The sequence below is a fragment of the Lutra lutra genome, chromosome 2 (assembly GCF_902655055.1).
Source record: "Lutra lutra chromosome 2, mLutLut1.2, whole genome shotgun sequence".
Lineage (NCBI taxonomy): Eukaryota > Metazoa > Chordata > Mammalia > Carnivora > Mustelidae > Lutra > Lutra lutra.
This window is the reverse complement of record NC_062279.1, coordinates 187,148,662-187,164,670: the sequence shown is the minus strand read 5'-3', so window position 1 is coordinate 187,164,670 and position 16,009 is coordinate 187,148,662. Positions and strand designations below refer to the sequence as shown.

At 38.8% G+C, this 16,009-nt stretch overlaps 1 protein-coding gene across 4 annotated transcripts in view; it reads right to left on the bottom strand.

The window, feature by feature from the left end:
* Nucleotides 1-16,009, bottom strand: part of PAICS (phosphoribosylaminoimidazole carboxylase and phosphoribosylaminoimidazolesuccinocarboxamide synthase) — a 53,436-nt gene that overhangs the window by 7,741 nt on the left and 29,686 nt on the right. For all 4 annotated transcript variants that reach the window (XM_047719374.1, XM_047719376.1, XM_047719375.1 and 1 more), the window contains 6 exons: nucleotides 12,637-12,815; nucleotides 10,204-10,383; nucleotides 9,990-10,103; nucleotides 9,239-9,322; nucleotides 7,080-7,260; nucleotides 5,574-5,732 (listed from right to left, as the gene is read on the bottom strand). In XM_047719374.1, coding sequence (XP_047575330.1) covers nucleotides 5,574-5,732; nucleotides 7,080-7,260; nucleotides 9,239-9,322; nucleotides 9,990-10,103; nucleotides 10,204-10,383; nucleotides 12,637-12,815 — 897 coding nt within the window. The remainder of the gene's footprint in view (nucleotides 1-5,573; nucleotides 5,733-7,079; nucleotides 7,261-9,238; nucleotides 9,323-9,989; nucleotides 10,104-10,203; nucleotides 10,384-12,636; nucleotides 12,816-16,009) is intronic.

Genomic DNA, 16,009 nt, shown 5'->3' with positions numbered 1-16,009 from the left:
GGCAGACGCTTAATGACTGAGCCACCCAGGCACCCCATCTATCACTTTTTGCATTGAATCCATCTGCAAAGAAATTTGGCTTTTTCGAAGTTCTTTTCACATACTGTAAACCTTTATATCACTAATGAAAGGCAACAGAAATAAAACAAGGATCAAGTAGACAGAAGCACCTATTCTTGGATAAACTTGAGGTATCTATTTTTTTTTTTTATTAATTTTCTAGCCACTACTTTTGTCTTTGCACTTTAACTATTCTTTAAGCAGTAAAAAAGTTAAAAGCAAAGAGTAAGTTTACAAAATACCAGGTTCTAAGTAAATTCAATATTAATAGGACCTAAGAAAGTAACTTCCTTGGGGGCCACACGTTTACTCAGACCTTCTTTTTTTTTTTTTTTTTTTTAAGATTTTTTTTATTTATTTGACAGACAGAGATCACAAGTAGGCAGAGAAGCAGGCAGAGAGAGAGAGAGAGAGAAGAGGTAGCAGGCTCCCCGCTAAGCAAGGAGCCCGATGTGGGGCTCGATCCCAGGACCCTGGGATCATGACCCGAGCCGAAGCCAGAGGCTTTAACCCACTGAGCCACCCAGGCGCCCCTTACTCAGACTTTCTATTACGGACTGGTACTATTATACCTGTGTCACTTGAGTGAAGTACTCCTAGCTTACAGATCCGAAACCTCCATTTCCCCAATATTCTTGGAATTCACCAGGCTCTTTGATTACCCCTACCTCCAGTAAGAATCAAGTATATATCACAAGGCAAATTTACTAGTTTATATTAATAAATCAATTTATGTAGCTCCCTCACATACTGTGTGATATTGGTCAAAGTACTTAATGTTAACTTAGTGTCCTTATCTATTAATATGGGAGTATTCAACAAGTTAATATAGATAAAGTACTTGGAGCAGTGCCTTATGCATAGTAAGTACTTGATGAATGAAACAGCTGATGAATGTCAACTGTTAGCAGTAGTAGTCTAGGTACAGGGTTCTACTCTAGTAACTGAAATACCTGTGCCTACACTGCTCAGGACTCCCCTTCTAACATTAGGAAAGCTTAATTAGCAAAAAATTAGGTTATCTAGTTAGCATGCCATAAGAGAAAGACAAATAGAGTTTTCAGGATTTTATAAAGGCCACTGTAAAACTTTTCCTCAAAAGATTATCCCCAATTCTAGTGATCAGAATGTACAAATCTCCCAGGTTCCCTCTCTCTCCTTGGACAGTACTAGATAAAAACTGCCAAATTTTTCCTCATCACATTCTCCCTTTCCTAAACTCCACTGATAATACCTATACTATTCCTCTGGCATAAATTTATACTTTCATTTATAGCCATAATAAATTTTTAACTAGAGAAGTTGATACAATCAGATGTCCAGCTAGAGATCTAGTTAAAGATGGATTAATCACAAGGTGTATCCCTGAAACTGTATAAAGATAACATTAAGTAGCTGAATGTTACGTTTGTTCAGGATGTTTACTGAGTACAAATCAAATATGCTCAGCTGTAAAAAATATTTTTATTAATGGTAATCCTATTTTTTTCTATATTTGAGTTAAAGATATCTGCCAAAGCTTTAAAAAATAAAAATAAAAACAGGAGTAAAGGGAATAAAGAAAATAGACACAAACACATAAGAACAAAGAGAGAACAGTGATAACTTTTTGTCAGTTGAAAAGGAAATGGAGTGGTAACTAACTAAGTAGACCAAGAAAATTTTATCCTAAACTGGAAGCAGGAGAAGCAATGTGACTAACGTTAAAAAGTCCATGTAAAGTTTTGGGGAATCAGTGGCACCCGATACTTTTGAAGGGAGACATGGGGGTGAAAATGTGGCTAAAAAAAGGGGGGGGGGACTGGCTTAAAGTCAAGAAGCAGTTAGGCTATCAAATCTCTTGCTCCACTCTATGTACCTGAGCAATTGCCCCTTCTGCATCATAGCAGAGTCATAAATTCTTATGAAGGGAAAAACAGATTTTAGTCCAGACTTCTGTGGACTGGAGGGTACGAGGCATAGCTGAGACAAGCAATGCTGCAGTGAAAACAGGGGGTGAAGTTTACACAAGTATTAAGATTACCAGATTCCAGAATGCTGGCAGTCAGGTTTATTTCTCAGTCAGGAGAATGAGACTAGAAAGATTCTCTGGATAATTCTAGTCACACATGAGAAAAGATCAAATGACATTCATGTAAGGGGTTATTCAAAGATCAACTCTACCAGATCACCCACCAGTGGAACTTTTTTTTTGGGGGGGGGTAAAGATTCATTTTTTTTTTAGAGAGAGAGAGGGGCATATAGGAAGGGGTCAGAGAGAGAGAATCTCAAGCAGACTCCCTACTGACAAGGGACTCAAACCCACCATCCTGAGATCATGACCCAGGCCAAAACCAAGAGTCTGATACTTAAGCAACTGAGTCACCCAGGCACCATGGAGCCCCCTTCTGACAAGTCCCATCCACTCGCACAGACCGTGCAACTGGTTTTTTATAGTGCCTCCCTCTTAAGAACAGATAGCCAAGGATTACCAGATACCAGACAGGTGAAAAAAGGAGTTAATATGAAAGAAAAACTATAGTAATTTCAGAGAGATAAAAGATGTTATTGCAAAGATTAAACAAGAAAAGGATGGGGGGTGGTGAGAAGACCATAGAACAAAAAAGAGCTCTTAGAAGTTCAATATGCCATAACTGGAATGAAAAAGTCAATAAAAGGGTTGGAGAAATGTTCCAGAGAGTATCGTAATGAGAAAGAGAAAAGAGAAACACAAAGCTCCTATTTTTAATACTAAATCCAAAAAATGAGAAAAAGTGGAGGAGGAAGGAAAGTATTAAGTAACTGAAGAAAATTTCTCAGGACTAAAGAATCAGAGTTCCAGATTTAACCAGCCCACCGAAAGCCCAAGATGAAAATAATCATCAAGACACATCTCTGTGAAATTTAAGAAACACGGGTAGAAAAAGATCCTAAAAGTTTCCAGAAAAAAACAAAGTTCACAAATGACCTAGAATCAGAACGGTAAAAGGGCACTGCAGTTTTCAGTAACTCTGGAAGTTGGAAGACAATTGAGTAATGCCTTCAAGATGCGTTTCTGAAGGAAAGTAATTTTCTTTTTTTAAAATTAATTAATTAATTAATTAATTTGACAGAGAGAGATCACAAGTAGACGGAGAGGCAGGCAGAGAGAGAGAGAGGGAAGCAGGCACCCTGCTGAGCAGAGAGCCCAATGCGGGGCTCGATCCCAGGACCCTGAGATCATGACCTGAGCCGAAGGCAGCGGCTTAATCCACTGAGCCACCCAGGGTGCCCCAGGAAAGTAATTTTCAATCTAGAATTCCATTCCCAAATTATTGAGTGTGAGGCTATGATGGAAATGTTTTAGATATATGAGGTCTCAAAAAGTTTACCATCTGTAGCCCTTCCTCAGGAAGTTCACTAAGAATGCTCTCCAACAAATTAAGGAGTAAACAAAAAAAGGTGAAGACATGGGACCTGGGAAACAGGAGATCTAAGACTAGAGAAGGGCAAAATGCATGTCCAGGATGATGGTTAAGAGAAATTCTGAGATAATGACAGTACAGCAGGCCTAGAGAGAAGCCAGTCCATATCTGAACAGACAGGAAGGCTCAAGTTCTTAACATTTTTGACACATCCCAAGAGCAGATTTACAATAAAATAAAAAAGTTTGGCATTTAAGAAGCAATCAACTCTAACTGAAACAACATGGACTTTCAGGACTGGACGATCAGATCATTATCTTGGACTACGATGCACCTACCACAATATTGTTATTCTATGAGATAATGCTCAATTGAGATTTCTTTGTATGTTATTTATTCTGTCCCCTAATTTATAGAAATAAAATTGCATTTCCTTTACAGAAATAACATAATAACATTTACTTTAAAAAACTCAAAACCATGAATGATATATTCTTGGGTGGGGGGGGGACCAAAATCTGTACTTGATTTATCTACAAATTTCACCAGCAGTTTATAAAAAATATAGAAGACCATGTTAAACATCATTCAGAAATGTAATTAGCCAAATCCAAAATGTGGAAAATTCTTTTTTTTTTTTTTTTTTTAAAGATTTTATTTATTTATTTGTCAGAGAGAGAGAGAGGGAGAGAGAGCAAGCACAGGCAGACAGAATGGCAGGCAGAGGCAGAGGGAGAAGCAGGCTCCCTGATGAGCAAGGAGCCCGATGTGGGACTTGATCCCAGGACGCTGGGATCATGACCCGAGCCGAAGGCAGCTGCTTAACCAACTGAGCCACCCAGGCGTCCCCAAAATGTGGAAAATTCTACAGGACAAATGAAAGTGAAAAAAAGGAGGATTAAATGAGACTTAGGAGAGAGAGCAACTAAATGCAATGTAAGGACTGTGTTACATTGAGTTGAACAAATCAACTGTAAAAACAAATGAGATGATCAGGAAAGCTTAAACACCGACTGAAAATTAGATGATTTAAAAAAAAATTACCATTAATTTTTCTTAAGTGTGAATATGCTATCCTGATTATGATTTATTTTTACAGAGTTTATTTGAGAGACAGCGAGAGCATAAGTGAGAGAACACAAGTGGGGGGAACAGCAGAGTGAGAGAGAGAAGCAGGTGGGGGCAGGGCCCAATCCCAGGACCCGGGATCATGACCTGAGCCAAAGGTAGCCGCTTAACCAACTGAGCCACCCAAGTGCCCCCATGATTATGATTTAAAAACTAGAGTTATGGCACTCCTGGGTGGCTCAGTCTGTTAAGTGCCTGCCTTGGGCTGAGGTCATGATCCCGGGATCCTGGGATCAAGCCCCATATGGGGCTCCTTTATCCAGCAGGGAACCCTCTGCCTGCTCTGCCTGCCACTCTACCTCGTGTGCTCTCTCTCTCGACAAATAAATAAAATCTTAAAAAAATAATATAAAATAATAAAACCTGGAGTTCATATTGCTTAGAGAAGCATATTTAAGTGTAAAATGCTGTGTGCTTGAAAATAATCCAGCAGAAAGGGCTACAGATATAATAAGATATTAAATGTTGAAGCTGAGTAACAGGTGCATAAGATTTCATGTTACTCTTTCTACTATTGTGAATGTTTGAAATTTTTCAATAAACAAGTTTTTTTGGAAGAGAGAAAGCCAGCCCGTGTGTGGGTGGGGGTTGGGGGTGGGGGAGGAGAAGCAACAGAGAGAGAGAACCCCAAGCAGGCTCTATGCTCTTCACGGAGCCCAAAATGGAGTTTGATCTCACAACCTTGAGATCATGACTTGAGCCGAAATCAAGAGTCGGATGTTAAACCAACTGAGCCACCCAGGTGCTCCTTTAATAAACAATTTTAAAAATTCATGTATCTTGGGGTGCCTGGGTGGCTCAGCTGGTTAAGGGTCTGCGTTTGGCTCAGGTCATGATCTCAGGGTCCTGGGATTGAGCCCCGCATTGGGCTTCCTGCTCAGCAGGGAGTCTGCTTCTCCCTCTCCCTCTGACCCTCCCCGCCAGCTTGTATGCTCTCTCTCTCAAATAAATAAAAATCTTTAAAAAAATAGAATAAAATAAAATAAAATTCATGTGTCTTACCACTGGGTAGTCGAAGAGATGACCACACATCCTGAGCTCCCCAGTCTGGAGTGAGTGGAGGGCAGCTGATAACTGGGTATGCAGTGTTACCAGACATCACTGGTCCTAAACCATTGCTTCTGCCCGCCACTGCCACAAATACAGTAGGAATGCCATCCCCTAGGGAAATTACACATTTATAATTGAATTGAAAATAGATTTTAAGATAGGTTAAAACAAAATGCCTATGTGTCTTAACTCCTTCAGTTCCTTTATTAGCAGTCTCCAGAAAAAGCATAAATAAGACACAATTATTGCATATATATTCAATATATATTCACTTCACCACTTATTATATCTTAAGTAACAAAGTAGCAAAAATAAGTTTGGCCATGTTTGAGACCTATAGTATAAAGAGGGTACGAGAGTATTAGTGAGGGAACGGCTCAAAGGCCCTACTTAAAAGGATATGCTTAGGCTCACTGAAACAAAGAATGACACGACTTGAACCAGTGTCTGTCCTGGGGTCCTTCAACCCACAGGGTATAGGGAGACCTTGTTAATGGAGACTAGAGGTTCAGGGGCACATTATCAATGAAGAAAGGTCAATTCAATAATATAGTACCTAAATATTTAAGACCCTTCAATATGTTTTTCTAACACATTTCTTAAACATTTCATTCTTTGGTAAATTTTTAAGTTATTCCTTTGTTTCTTACCACAGAGATTTCTAACCTGGAATCCAAAATTTTATGTATTTACACTTCTCTGGATAAAGAGTTCAGGCTTTCATAACTTTAACAAAGAGGTCTAGGAACTTATCCCAGTTCCCTAGTCCCTCAACACCCCGCCTCAAGCCTTAATAATTATGCTCCTATTAACAACTACCTTTAGAAAGAAAACTCAGATAACATTTTTCCCAGTTGAGAAACATTTGGTTGTTTCCAGGACTCTGTTATTTTAGATCAATACTATCCCATCAAGACATTTCTTTTAAATACCCAATTCTAAAATTATTCCTTAATTTCACATTCAACTACCCACCTCTTAGAAAAGGCTGACCACTAAAAATACTTGAAAGGATCTCTGCTTCAACCTCAGACCTCCCAAAATTGATGTGGGGCCTATCTTCTGTTGGAGCATATTAGAAACAATACTCCAGGGGCTTCTTATTAGATAAAGACTCATTCTAGCCTTTATTTCCCTTCCCTGTTTCACTTTCTTTGGGGGGGGGGGCTCTACTCTTTTATTTATTCATTCTTAACATTTTTTTTTAAAAACTTGAATGCCATCAACACACAACACTGCATTATTTTCATGTGTACCCATGCTGCATTTTCAGTTTTTTTCCCTGAGGCATTCTAAGTGCCTAGAGCATCTTACACTCTTTGGAAGCAAGTATAACGAAACCCTAGACTATCACATTTTCCCCATTGGAACTGTGGCAAATTCTTTTTCAGCATTATTAGTCCAAACATAAAATTTTTTGGGCAAAATCCTGAAATGCTCTAGTTATGTGAAATTTACCTTCATACTCTGCTTTAATCCTCAGAGTTTCATCTGGCCCTTTATGGGCAGATGTTACCCGAAGTTCACATGGAATGCCAAAATTTCCACAAGCCTTCTTTATTTTTTCACAGTGACTGAGATCAGAAGTTGAGCCCATCAATACTACAACTCTGCACTGACTTTCTGATTTCAGAAGCAACTGGAAAAGAAAAACATGGATATGCAAAAGAAAACAGGAAAAAACGTTAAATACAGAATTGAGTACATTAAGAATAATCAGTTTACAGAGCTATAGTAGAGTAAAATTACAACTGGACAGAATATTTTCTTTCTTAATAGACCAAAGTCAAGACAGAGACAAAAAGGACAAAATGATAATTCATTTTTCAAAATAACCTCTTTATAGAAAGGGAAGCAGTCTTCTAATTAAGACCTAAAAAGTAATAAGAATTTTAATCAGGTAAGTTATACTTATTATTATGATATAAAGGAAAGATAAATGCTCAACCCTTCTAATTAATACTCATGAAGCTATAATATAAAATATTTCATCCTAAGATTTTAGTCCATTGTGTTTAATGGAGGTTTTAAGGCATAATCAGCCAAAATAAAGAGATCATATTATAAACCTTCTTTAAGTTAGTTGCTTAGAATTGAAAATACATGGGGCGCCTAGGTGGCTCAGTGGGTTGGAGCCTCTGCCTTCGGCTCAGGTCGTGATCCCGGGGTCCTGGGATTGAGCCCCGCATTGGGCTCTCTGCTCAGCAGAGCCTGCTTCCTCCTCTCTCTCTGCCTGCCTCTCTGCCTACTTGTGATCTCTGTCTGTCAAATAAATATATCTTAAAAAAAAAAAAAAAAAATTGAAAATACATGTTTCCAAGGAAATGAGGTCTTGAAAACTGGCTATGACCCTTGCATAACCACAAATCCCATTCAATTTCCATGGAATTATAGTAATAATACTATAAATCCAAACTATTTATTTGAGAGGGAGGGAGAGCAAGCAGGGGAGCAGGCGGAAGGGCAGAGGGAAAGGGAATCTCAAGCATAATCCCGGCTGAGTGCAGAGCCTGCGCAGGACTTGATCCCAGGACCATGACATCATGACCTGAGCAAAAATCAAGAGTTGGATGCTTTACGTCACGACTGAGCCACCCGGGGACCCTGATAATACCATACCATAAATCTTAAAGTGACATTTTAATGGCACATGGAGTTCTAATTCTGAACTCTACTTATGGAACCCTTGCTAATACAACTCTGAGTAGCTGAGCAGCAGTGGAGAGGTGGGTAGGAAATGTAAGGGGCAGGGAGGAGACAAGGACTCTAGGTTTCCCCATTAGAATCTGGGAGTGTACTGGCCAGTTTAACAACAGGGGGTTTCAGTATGTCACTGAGGATAGTCAGGTGTACATTTCTTTTTTTTTTTTTTTAAAGATTTCATTTATTTGACAGACAGATCACAAGTAGGCAGAGAGGCAGGCAGAGAGAGGGGGGAAGCAGGCTCCCTGCCGAGCAGAGAGCCCGACGTGGGGCTCGATCCCAGGACCTGAGATCATGACCTGAGCCAAAGGCAGAGGCTTAACCCACTGAGCCACCCAGGGACCCCAAGGTGGTACATTTCTTAATGGTGTTCTTTTTTTTTTTTTTAAACCACTGGGGAAAAGGACACCTGGGTGTCTTCGCTGGTTGAGTGGATGACTCCATTTTAGCTCACGTCATGATCTTACAGTCCTGAGACTGAGCCCTATGTCAGGCCCTCTGCTCAGTGGGGCGTCTGCGTCACGATTATCTCTCTCCCTCTGCCTCTCCCTCCACACACATGGACGCATGTGCGCACACACACTCTCTGAAATAACTGGGGGAAAAAAAAACTGTGCCTTCTCATTTTTATTTTTTTTAAAGATTTTATTTATTTATTTAGAGGGCACATGCAAGCAGGGGGAGGTGCAGAGGGAGGGAGAAAGAATCTGAAAGTAGACCCTGCGCTGAACAGAGAGAGCCTGATGCAGGTTTCGACTCCATGACCCTGAGATCCTGAGATCATGACTCGGGCTGAAATCAAGAGTCGGATGCTCAACTGACTGAGCCACCCAGATGCTCCTATTGTCCTTTTTGAAGCAAGATTTTCTTGGAGAAAAACACAGAACAGCATAGGTTTACTACAAAAGTTTTACCTCCACTCTTTCTGCAACCCACTCAAAATTTTTCTTCACCATCAGGAGCCCTTCGGGAGTTACTTCCTTTAGGTCACGATATGACTAGAAAATAAGATAGAAAGTTTAGAATACAGATATCCTACTAGTAATACTCTTGCTAAGTGAACTTACTTGATTTCTGAGTTTTAGGTAGACTACAAAAAGCCTGCATAGCAAGGAATATGTCTGAAAATGTATCTGAACCTATAAATTCATTTCCTGAATTAGAGTAGAGGAAGTTCAGACAGTGAAGTACACTTGCATTTTCATTTAAGGTTAAGTGTTTTCTACACTAGTAACTAGGACTAACTGCCCTGACAATTCTTGTGTATTTAGAGAGCAACTGCCCTACTTTTATTTTTCATAGGACAGAGCAGAAATGGAACCTGGTAATATCCAGAACACTTGGATCCAGATTGACCCTTATTCTTCTAATTATGAAGACCCATCCTCTAGCACCTTAATTTTCAATTGGCCAAATAAGGATGATACTTGTTCTGTGTGACAGTCATAATAAATGAGTTATCTGTTTTGTAAATGCAAAGTACTATTCCTATTTTTTTTTCAGGATATAGGAAATGTAAGAGATATTTATCTTTAGAAGTAAATAGCAATCAACTTGGTTCTTATCATATGGAACAACATTTGCCTTTTCTTTTCCTCCCATCTTCCTAGTCACCCCTATCTTGCCTGATCAGGCAAAGGATAAAAAAAAATCCTGAAGGATTACCTGTTTATCTTTCTGTTGGCTTCGATCTCCTGATGGCCAGAGTCTCCAGGAATCATTATCAATAACATCAGCAAGAACAATCTCTTTGGTGGTTATATCAACACCAAATTCAATCTAGAAATAGCATATCACCAAAGAAAAGTTTTCAAAACTCTACAACTGAAGACATTTTTCAGTTATAATCTTTACTCTCAAATCTCTATTTTATTTGTACCTTCATATCAACCAATGTACAGTTCTGGGGCAACCAGGATTTCTCCAATATTTCAAAAATAGCCTGTGTAGCATGACTCATGATATCCACTTCAGTCTGGCCTATAACAAGTCCAGCAAAGCAAAATTTTGCAGCAATTAGCTGTTCCTCAGACCACTGTGGATCATTGTTGGCATCATCCTGAAAATAAAGTATAGGAGTACGATTAATTTAAATATAAAAATTTTGAACTTTTTTTAAAAGATTTTTTTTATTTAACAGAGAGAGAGAGACACAGCAAAGAGAGGGAACACAAGCAGAGGGAGTGGGAGAGGCAGAAGCAGGCTTCTTGTGAAACAGGGAGCCCAATGTGGGGCTTGATCCCAGGACCCCGGGATCGTGATCTGAGCCAAAGGGAGACACTTAACAACTGAGCCACCCAGGAGCCCCCCAAATTTTGTATTTTTGAGATAAAATGAAGTTCTTTTTTTCTTTGACCGTGAATTTCTCAGAAATATTTATTGTCTCTAAGGACTTAATTTCTGACATGCCCTTTAATTCACAATTATTTTTAATTTGCCTAGTTTTGTTTTAATTTGTCTAGTTTAATAGCTACTTTAAAATTTAAGATATTTAGTAACTTATTCCAGCTGATAAAGTATTTGAAAGAATTTGCTCTCTCTATAAACTAATTTAAATAGAAGTTTGTGGTTTTTTTCTTTATCTGAGTCAACAGAGATAGTAAGAAGGCCAAAGCACACTTTAGTCCACTAAATCTCTCCAGGATGCAGTTTTCATTATCTCCTGAACTTTCTTTTAAGATTTTATTTGATAGAGTGCGCACACAAGTAGGCAGAGTGGCAGACAGAGCGGCAGGCAGAGGGAGGGAAGCAGGCTCCCCGCTGAGCAGAGAGCCGGTGATCCCAGGCCCCTGAGATCACGACCTGAGCTGAAGGCAGAGGCTTAACCCATTGAGCCACCCAGGCGCCCCGCCCCCTTTTTTAAAGATTTAAAATAATCTCCACACCCAATGTGGGGTGTAGAGCGTGAGATCACAATCCCGAGATGAGGAGTTGCTTACTCTGCTGACTGAGCCAGCCAGTCACTGCTCTTCACCTCATTTTTAATAAAAGTTTATGTAAGACTATAAGTCTTGAGGGATATTATTTAATAATTTAAGAGACTTTATATAAAGATATTAGTGAAAAAAGCACTTTCATTTTATTCTAATAGTGTTCCAATTTCACATGAAATTTTTCTTTTATGAATTCTGGATTTGTATTATAGCAGTACGATAAACATTTTAAGGTATATAGGTCACTAATTATACTTGATCTGGGCCAAAAAGACTGAGAGGCAATTTTAGTTCCCTTTTTAAAAATGCTACACAAGGGACCTCTGGGTGGCTCAGTCGATTGAGCATCTGACTTTAGCTTGGTCATGGTCCCAGGTCGCTGGCACTAAGCCCTGCATAGGGCTCCCTGCTCAGCAGGGAGTCTGCTTCTCCCTCTCCCTGCCACTCCTCCTGTTTGTGCACTCTGTCAAATAAATAAAGTCTTAAAAAAAAAAGTGCTACACAAGGTGCACCTCAGTGGCTTGGTCGTTTGAACATCCAGACTTGATTCCAGCTCAGGTCATGAGCTCAGGATCGTGTGATAGAGCCCCATGTCAGGCTCTCTGCTCAGTATGGAGTCTGCTTAGGATTCTTTCTCCCTTACTCTCCCTCCCTCTTCGTTCCTCTCACCGCGTGCTTACTCACCATCTCCCTCTTTCTCTCTCAATAAATAAATAAAATCTTAAAAAAAAAAGGGAAACAATAAAAATACTATATAGACATTACTCCTGACATTGGAACTATTCTTAACAGCATGAACAAAGAGGGAAAGAGAAAGGCAGTTTTATTTGTTGTTGTTGTTTTTAAAGAGTTTGTTTATTGATTTGTCTAACAGAGAGAGAGAGCACAAGTGGGCGCAGCAGGTAGAGGGCAAATCAGGTTCCCCGCTGAGCAAGGAGTACTGGATGCGGGACTTGATCTCAGGACCTGGGATCATGACTTGAGCTGAAGGCACACACTTAACCGACTAAGCCACCCAGGCATCCCGAAAAGCAGTTTCAATAAAGAAAACCAATACAAATGTATAACCACTGATTCTTACACCTTCATTATGTTTTTGCTTGTAAGAGATATTGGTAATAGTTTTTCTGTATCTGAATATAAAAAGATCCCTTGTATTTGCCTTAATTTCAAACTCTTTAAAAATTTAAAAAGTTTCTGAATTGTTACTTTTCTTCCTAATAACTAATATTTTTAAAAATTTATTTATTTCATTTAAATAATTTAATTTAAAATACTTTAAAAGATTTTATTTAGTTTTAACAACATTTAAATCTTTTGACTTTGAAATTATGTTTGTTGCTATATTATAGTAAGACACACAAGCACAGAATAATTACCTTGAAAAACAGCTCCACTTTAGGTGGGTAAAACTTATATCCCTCCTTGACACCAGGATTTCTTTTGAGAAAAGAACCAGTTGCTATTCTTCTACAGACCCATTCAATTGGAATCATTTCACACTTAGGTGCAATGAAAGCTGTCTCCCCACATTTTCTGGTGAAAGCAGTTTTGATACCTACATATTGACAAAAAGTTTTTAAAAAAGCATTAAAGTTCTATTAAAAAAGGTAGATCTGAGGCATAATAAAACAGCTGCTTACAAAAACCAAAATGAATCAAAACCCTATCTAGCCAAATGTGTTATCCCTAAATGATACTATCAAAAATAAATTAACTTTTTTATAAAAAGTAGAAGAAGAAAAAGAAAATTATCAGTATGGCTTTCTTACTGCTCTTCAGAATATTTAAGAGTATTTCATTTTAATGTTGCATGGGAAAGTATATAGTGGATCAGAAGGTCTGGGTTCCAGTGTCTCTACCATTCATTCATTCATACATTCAAAAAAATGCTTTTGAGAAATTTCTCGGCCACCCAACTTTGTATAAAGCATATAACTCATCTAAGGGATACTAAATTATCTTTAAAGCAGATTTGGTTATACGATTCTCATATTTGACAGTCCGGTATTAAATGGGCCTTATAAAATATCAATCTACTTGGGGCGCCTGGGTGTAGTCTCATATCTCTGGGATCAAGCCCCGCATCGGGCTCTCTGCTTGGCGGGGAGCCTGCTTCCTCCTCTCTCTCTGCCTGCCTCTCTGTCTACTTGTGATCTCTGTCTGTCAAATAAATAAATAAAATCTTAAAAAAATATATCAATCTACTTAATCACAATCAGGTACAGCCCTATATTTTGGATCACACTTTTCTCTTAATATTTGAAGAAAATAATCCCTGGAAAAAAGTATTCAACAGGTAGCAGCAAGAACACAGTGGCCAATTTGGCCAAGAGCAAAGAAAACATTTGTTCATTTCCCTTCTATTTTACTCAAACTGTTACTGGAAAACTAGATAAAAAGCTAGCTTGTGATGGGAGCTATTTTACTTGGTGACGTTGGAAAATAACCTCTAAGGACAGCTATATCATGAACCACACAATCCAGCAATCCCACTCCTAGGTATTCTAGGTACTAACACTGCAGCTGAAGATGAGCATTATTAATGTCAACCCATAACGGTTTCCAAGAGATGCTACAGGATTACTCTGTGCTGCCATAAAACCACATACATATGCATTTCCCTACATGAAGGGAATCTACATTTATGTAAGACCTGCACTACTCTAAGTGTTTTATGTTATCTCATTTAACCATACAATTTTTCAGATAGGTATTATTACATTTTACAGTGAAAGAAACGGGGGCTCAAAGAAGTTAAGTAATTTGACATGTTGCCAATCAGTAATGGTGCCTGGACCAGTTTCAAAACCTGCATTTTCTCTGTACTCTCTCTGGGTTTCATCAGTAAGATTCAACTGAAACAGGGAATTGTGATATGCTCCATGAACAGGAACTCTGGAGAAGAATCGGAATGTAAGTAAATGGTCATTTTAACCCTTAAAGAATGATTGAGCTCATGCTAATGGATAGGCAAATGATTTAAATCAGTCCTGAACTACAGGTGGTAACTACATGCCTGACTTTAAGAGTTCTTCCTTTTAAGATCTGTTAAACTTTAGATATACATGCTCATTTGTCTAGCTTGAAAGACTAGTATCCAAATCTATTGTTCAAATATAAATAATAGTTACTTTTACTCAGAGGAAAACTCCTCCTCACATCTGAGAGAACCAAAAGCACAGAAGCAATCTACAGTTATCATCTAGTACAGAAAAAAAAAATTGCTACCCCCCCCCAAAAAAGATGGAGTTTAGATGATACAATGATTGCTTCTAATATACATGGTAATCATCTTAGCAAATTTCAAACTCTCCCCCAGTCTCACTGTTTGCAGAATGTAAGACTCCTATTAAGATTACTAAGAGGGGCGCCTGGGTGGCTCAGTGGGTTGAAGCCGCTGCCTTCGGCTCAGGTCATGATCCCAGGGTCCTGGGATCGAGCCCTGCGTCGGGCTCTCTGCTCAGCAGGGAGCCTGCTTCCCTTCCTCTCTCTCTCTGCCTGCCTCTCTGCCTACTTGTGATCTCTGTCTGTCAAATAAATAAATAAAATCTTTAAAAAAAAAAAAAAAAGATTACTAAGAAAGGGGCGCCTGGGTGGCTCAATCGTTAAGCATCTGCCTTTGGCTCAGGTCATGATCCCAGGGTCCTGGGATCAAGCCCCACATCAGGCACCCTGCTCTGTGGGAAGCCTGCTTCTTTTTCTCTCTCTCCCACTCCCCCTGCTTGTGTTCCCTTTCTCGCTGTGTCTCTGTCAAATAAATAAAATCTTTAAAAAAAAAAAAAAGATTACTAAGAAAATGTCACTTCATACTCTGAATTACAATGGCAGTGTCTGACAGCAAATCAGCCCACATATCCTTAGGGCCACCCACCCATGTATTAAGCTTGCCTGGCTCCTAATCCGTGGTTTGACAACTGCAGGACTTATACCCATTATCACTACTAACACCTAAACATAATTATGGTAGGTTTCTGTGGGGGAACTGAGACTTTATAAGGTTAAGTATTGAGACTAAATCCACACATTTCATTTCATAACTCAGGTGTAGCATGTATATTATTTCCATGGAAAAAGTTTTACTTTTATCTATTACTTGTATAGTATTTTACAGTTTGCTTGTGATTGACAATGAGAAAACCAGAATCCTTTTTTACAAAATCTCATTGGTGCTCTTCCCATTCTAACTTCTAGAAATACCTTAATTAGGAACATACATAACCTTGGTTATAAAGAAAGCAATTTTAAATACGACATTGGTGGTCAACTAGGCATAGGATTTATTTAACTATCAGCAAGTAAAAATTAGATAAGGCAACAGAACTCCTAATCTGTCCTCTAAAACAAATCTAAGAATTTTTTAAAACTTAAGTTTTCCTTAATTTCAGTGTATAAAACCTGAAGAATATCTTTCTTTTTTTTTATTTTTAAAGATTTTTATTTATTTATTTGACAGAGATCACAAGTAGGCAGAGAGGCAGGCGGGGGTGGGGGGAAGCAGGCTCCCTGCTGACGATGCGGGGTTTGATCCCAGGACTCTGAGATCATGACCTGAGCTGAAAGCAGAGGCTTTAACCCAATGAGCCACCCAGGCACCCCAAAACCTGAAGAATATCTTTCAACATTTTCTGTGAACCAAGTAAGTTTTAGTTATGTTAAAGGTGCCAATACAGTAGTTTAAAGATAATTGTTGGAGTACTTCATTTAGGATTACAAACTTTCCCAGCTTTCTCAGACACAGGACTTTCAGAG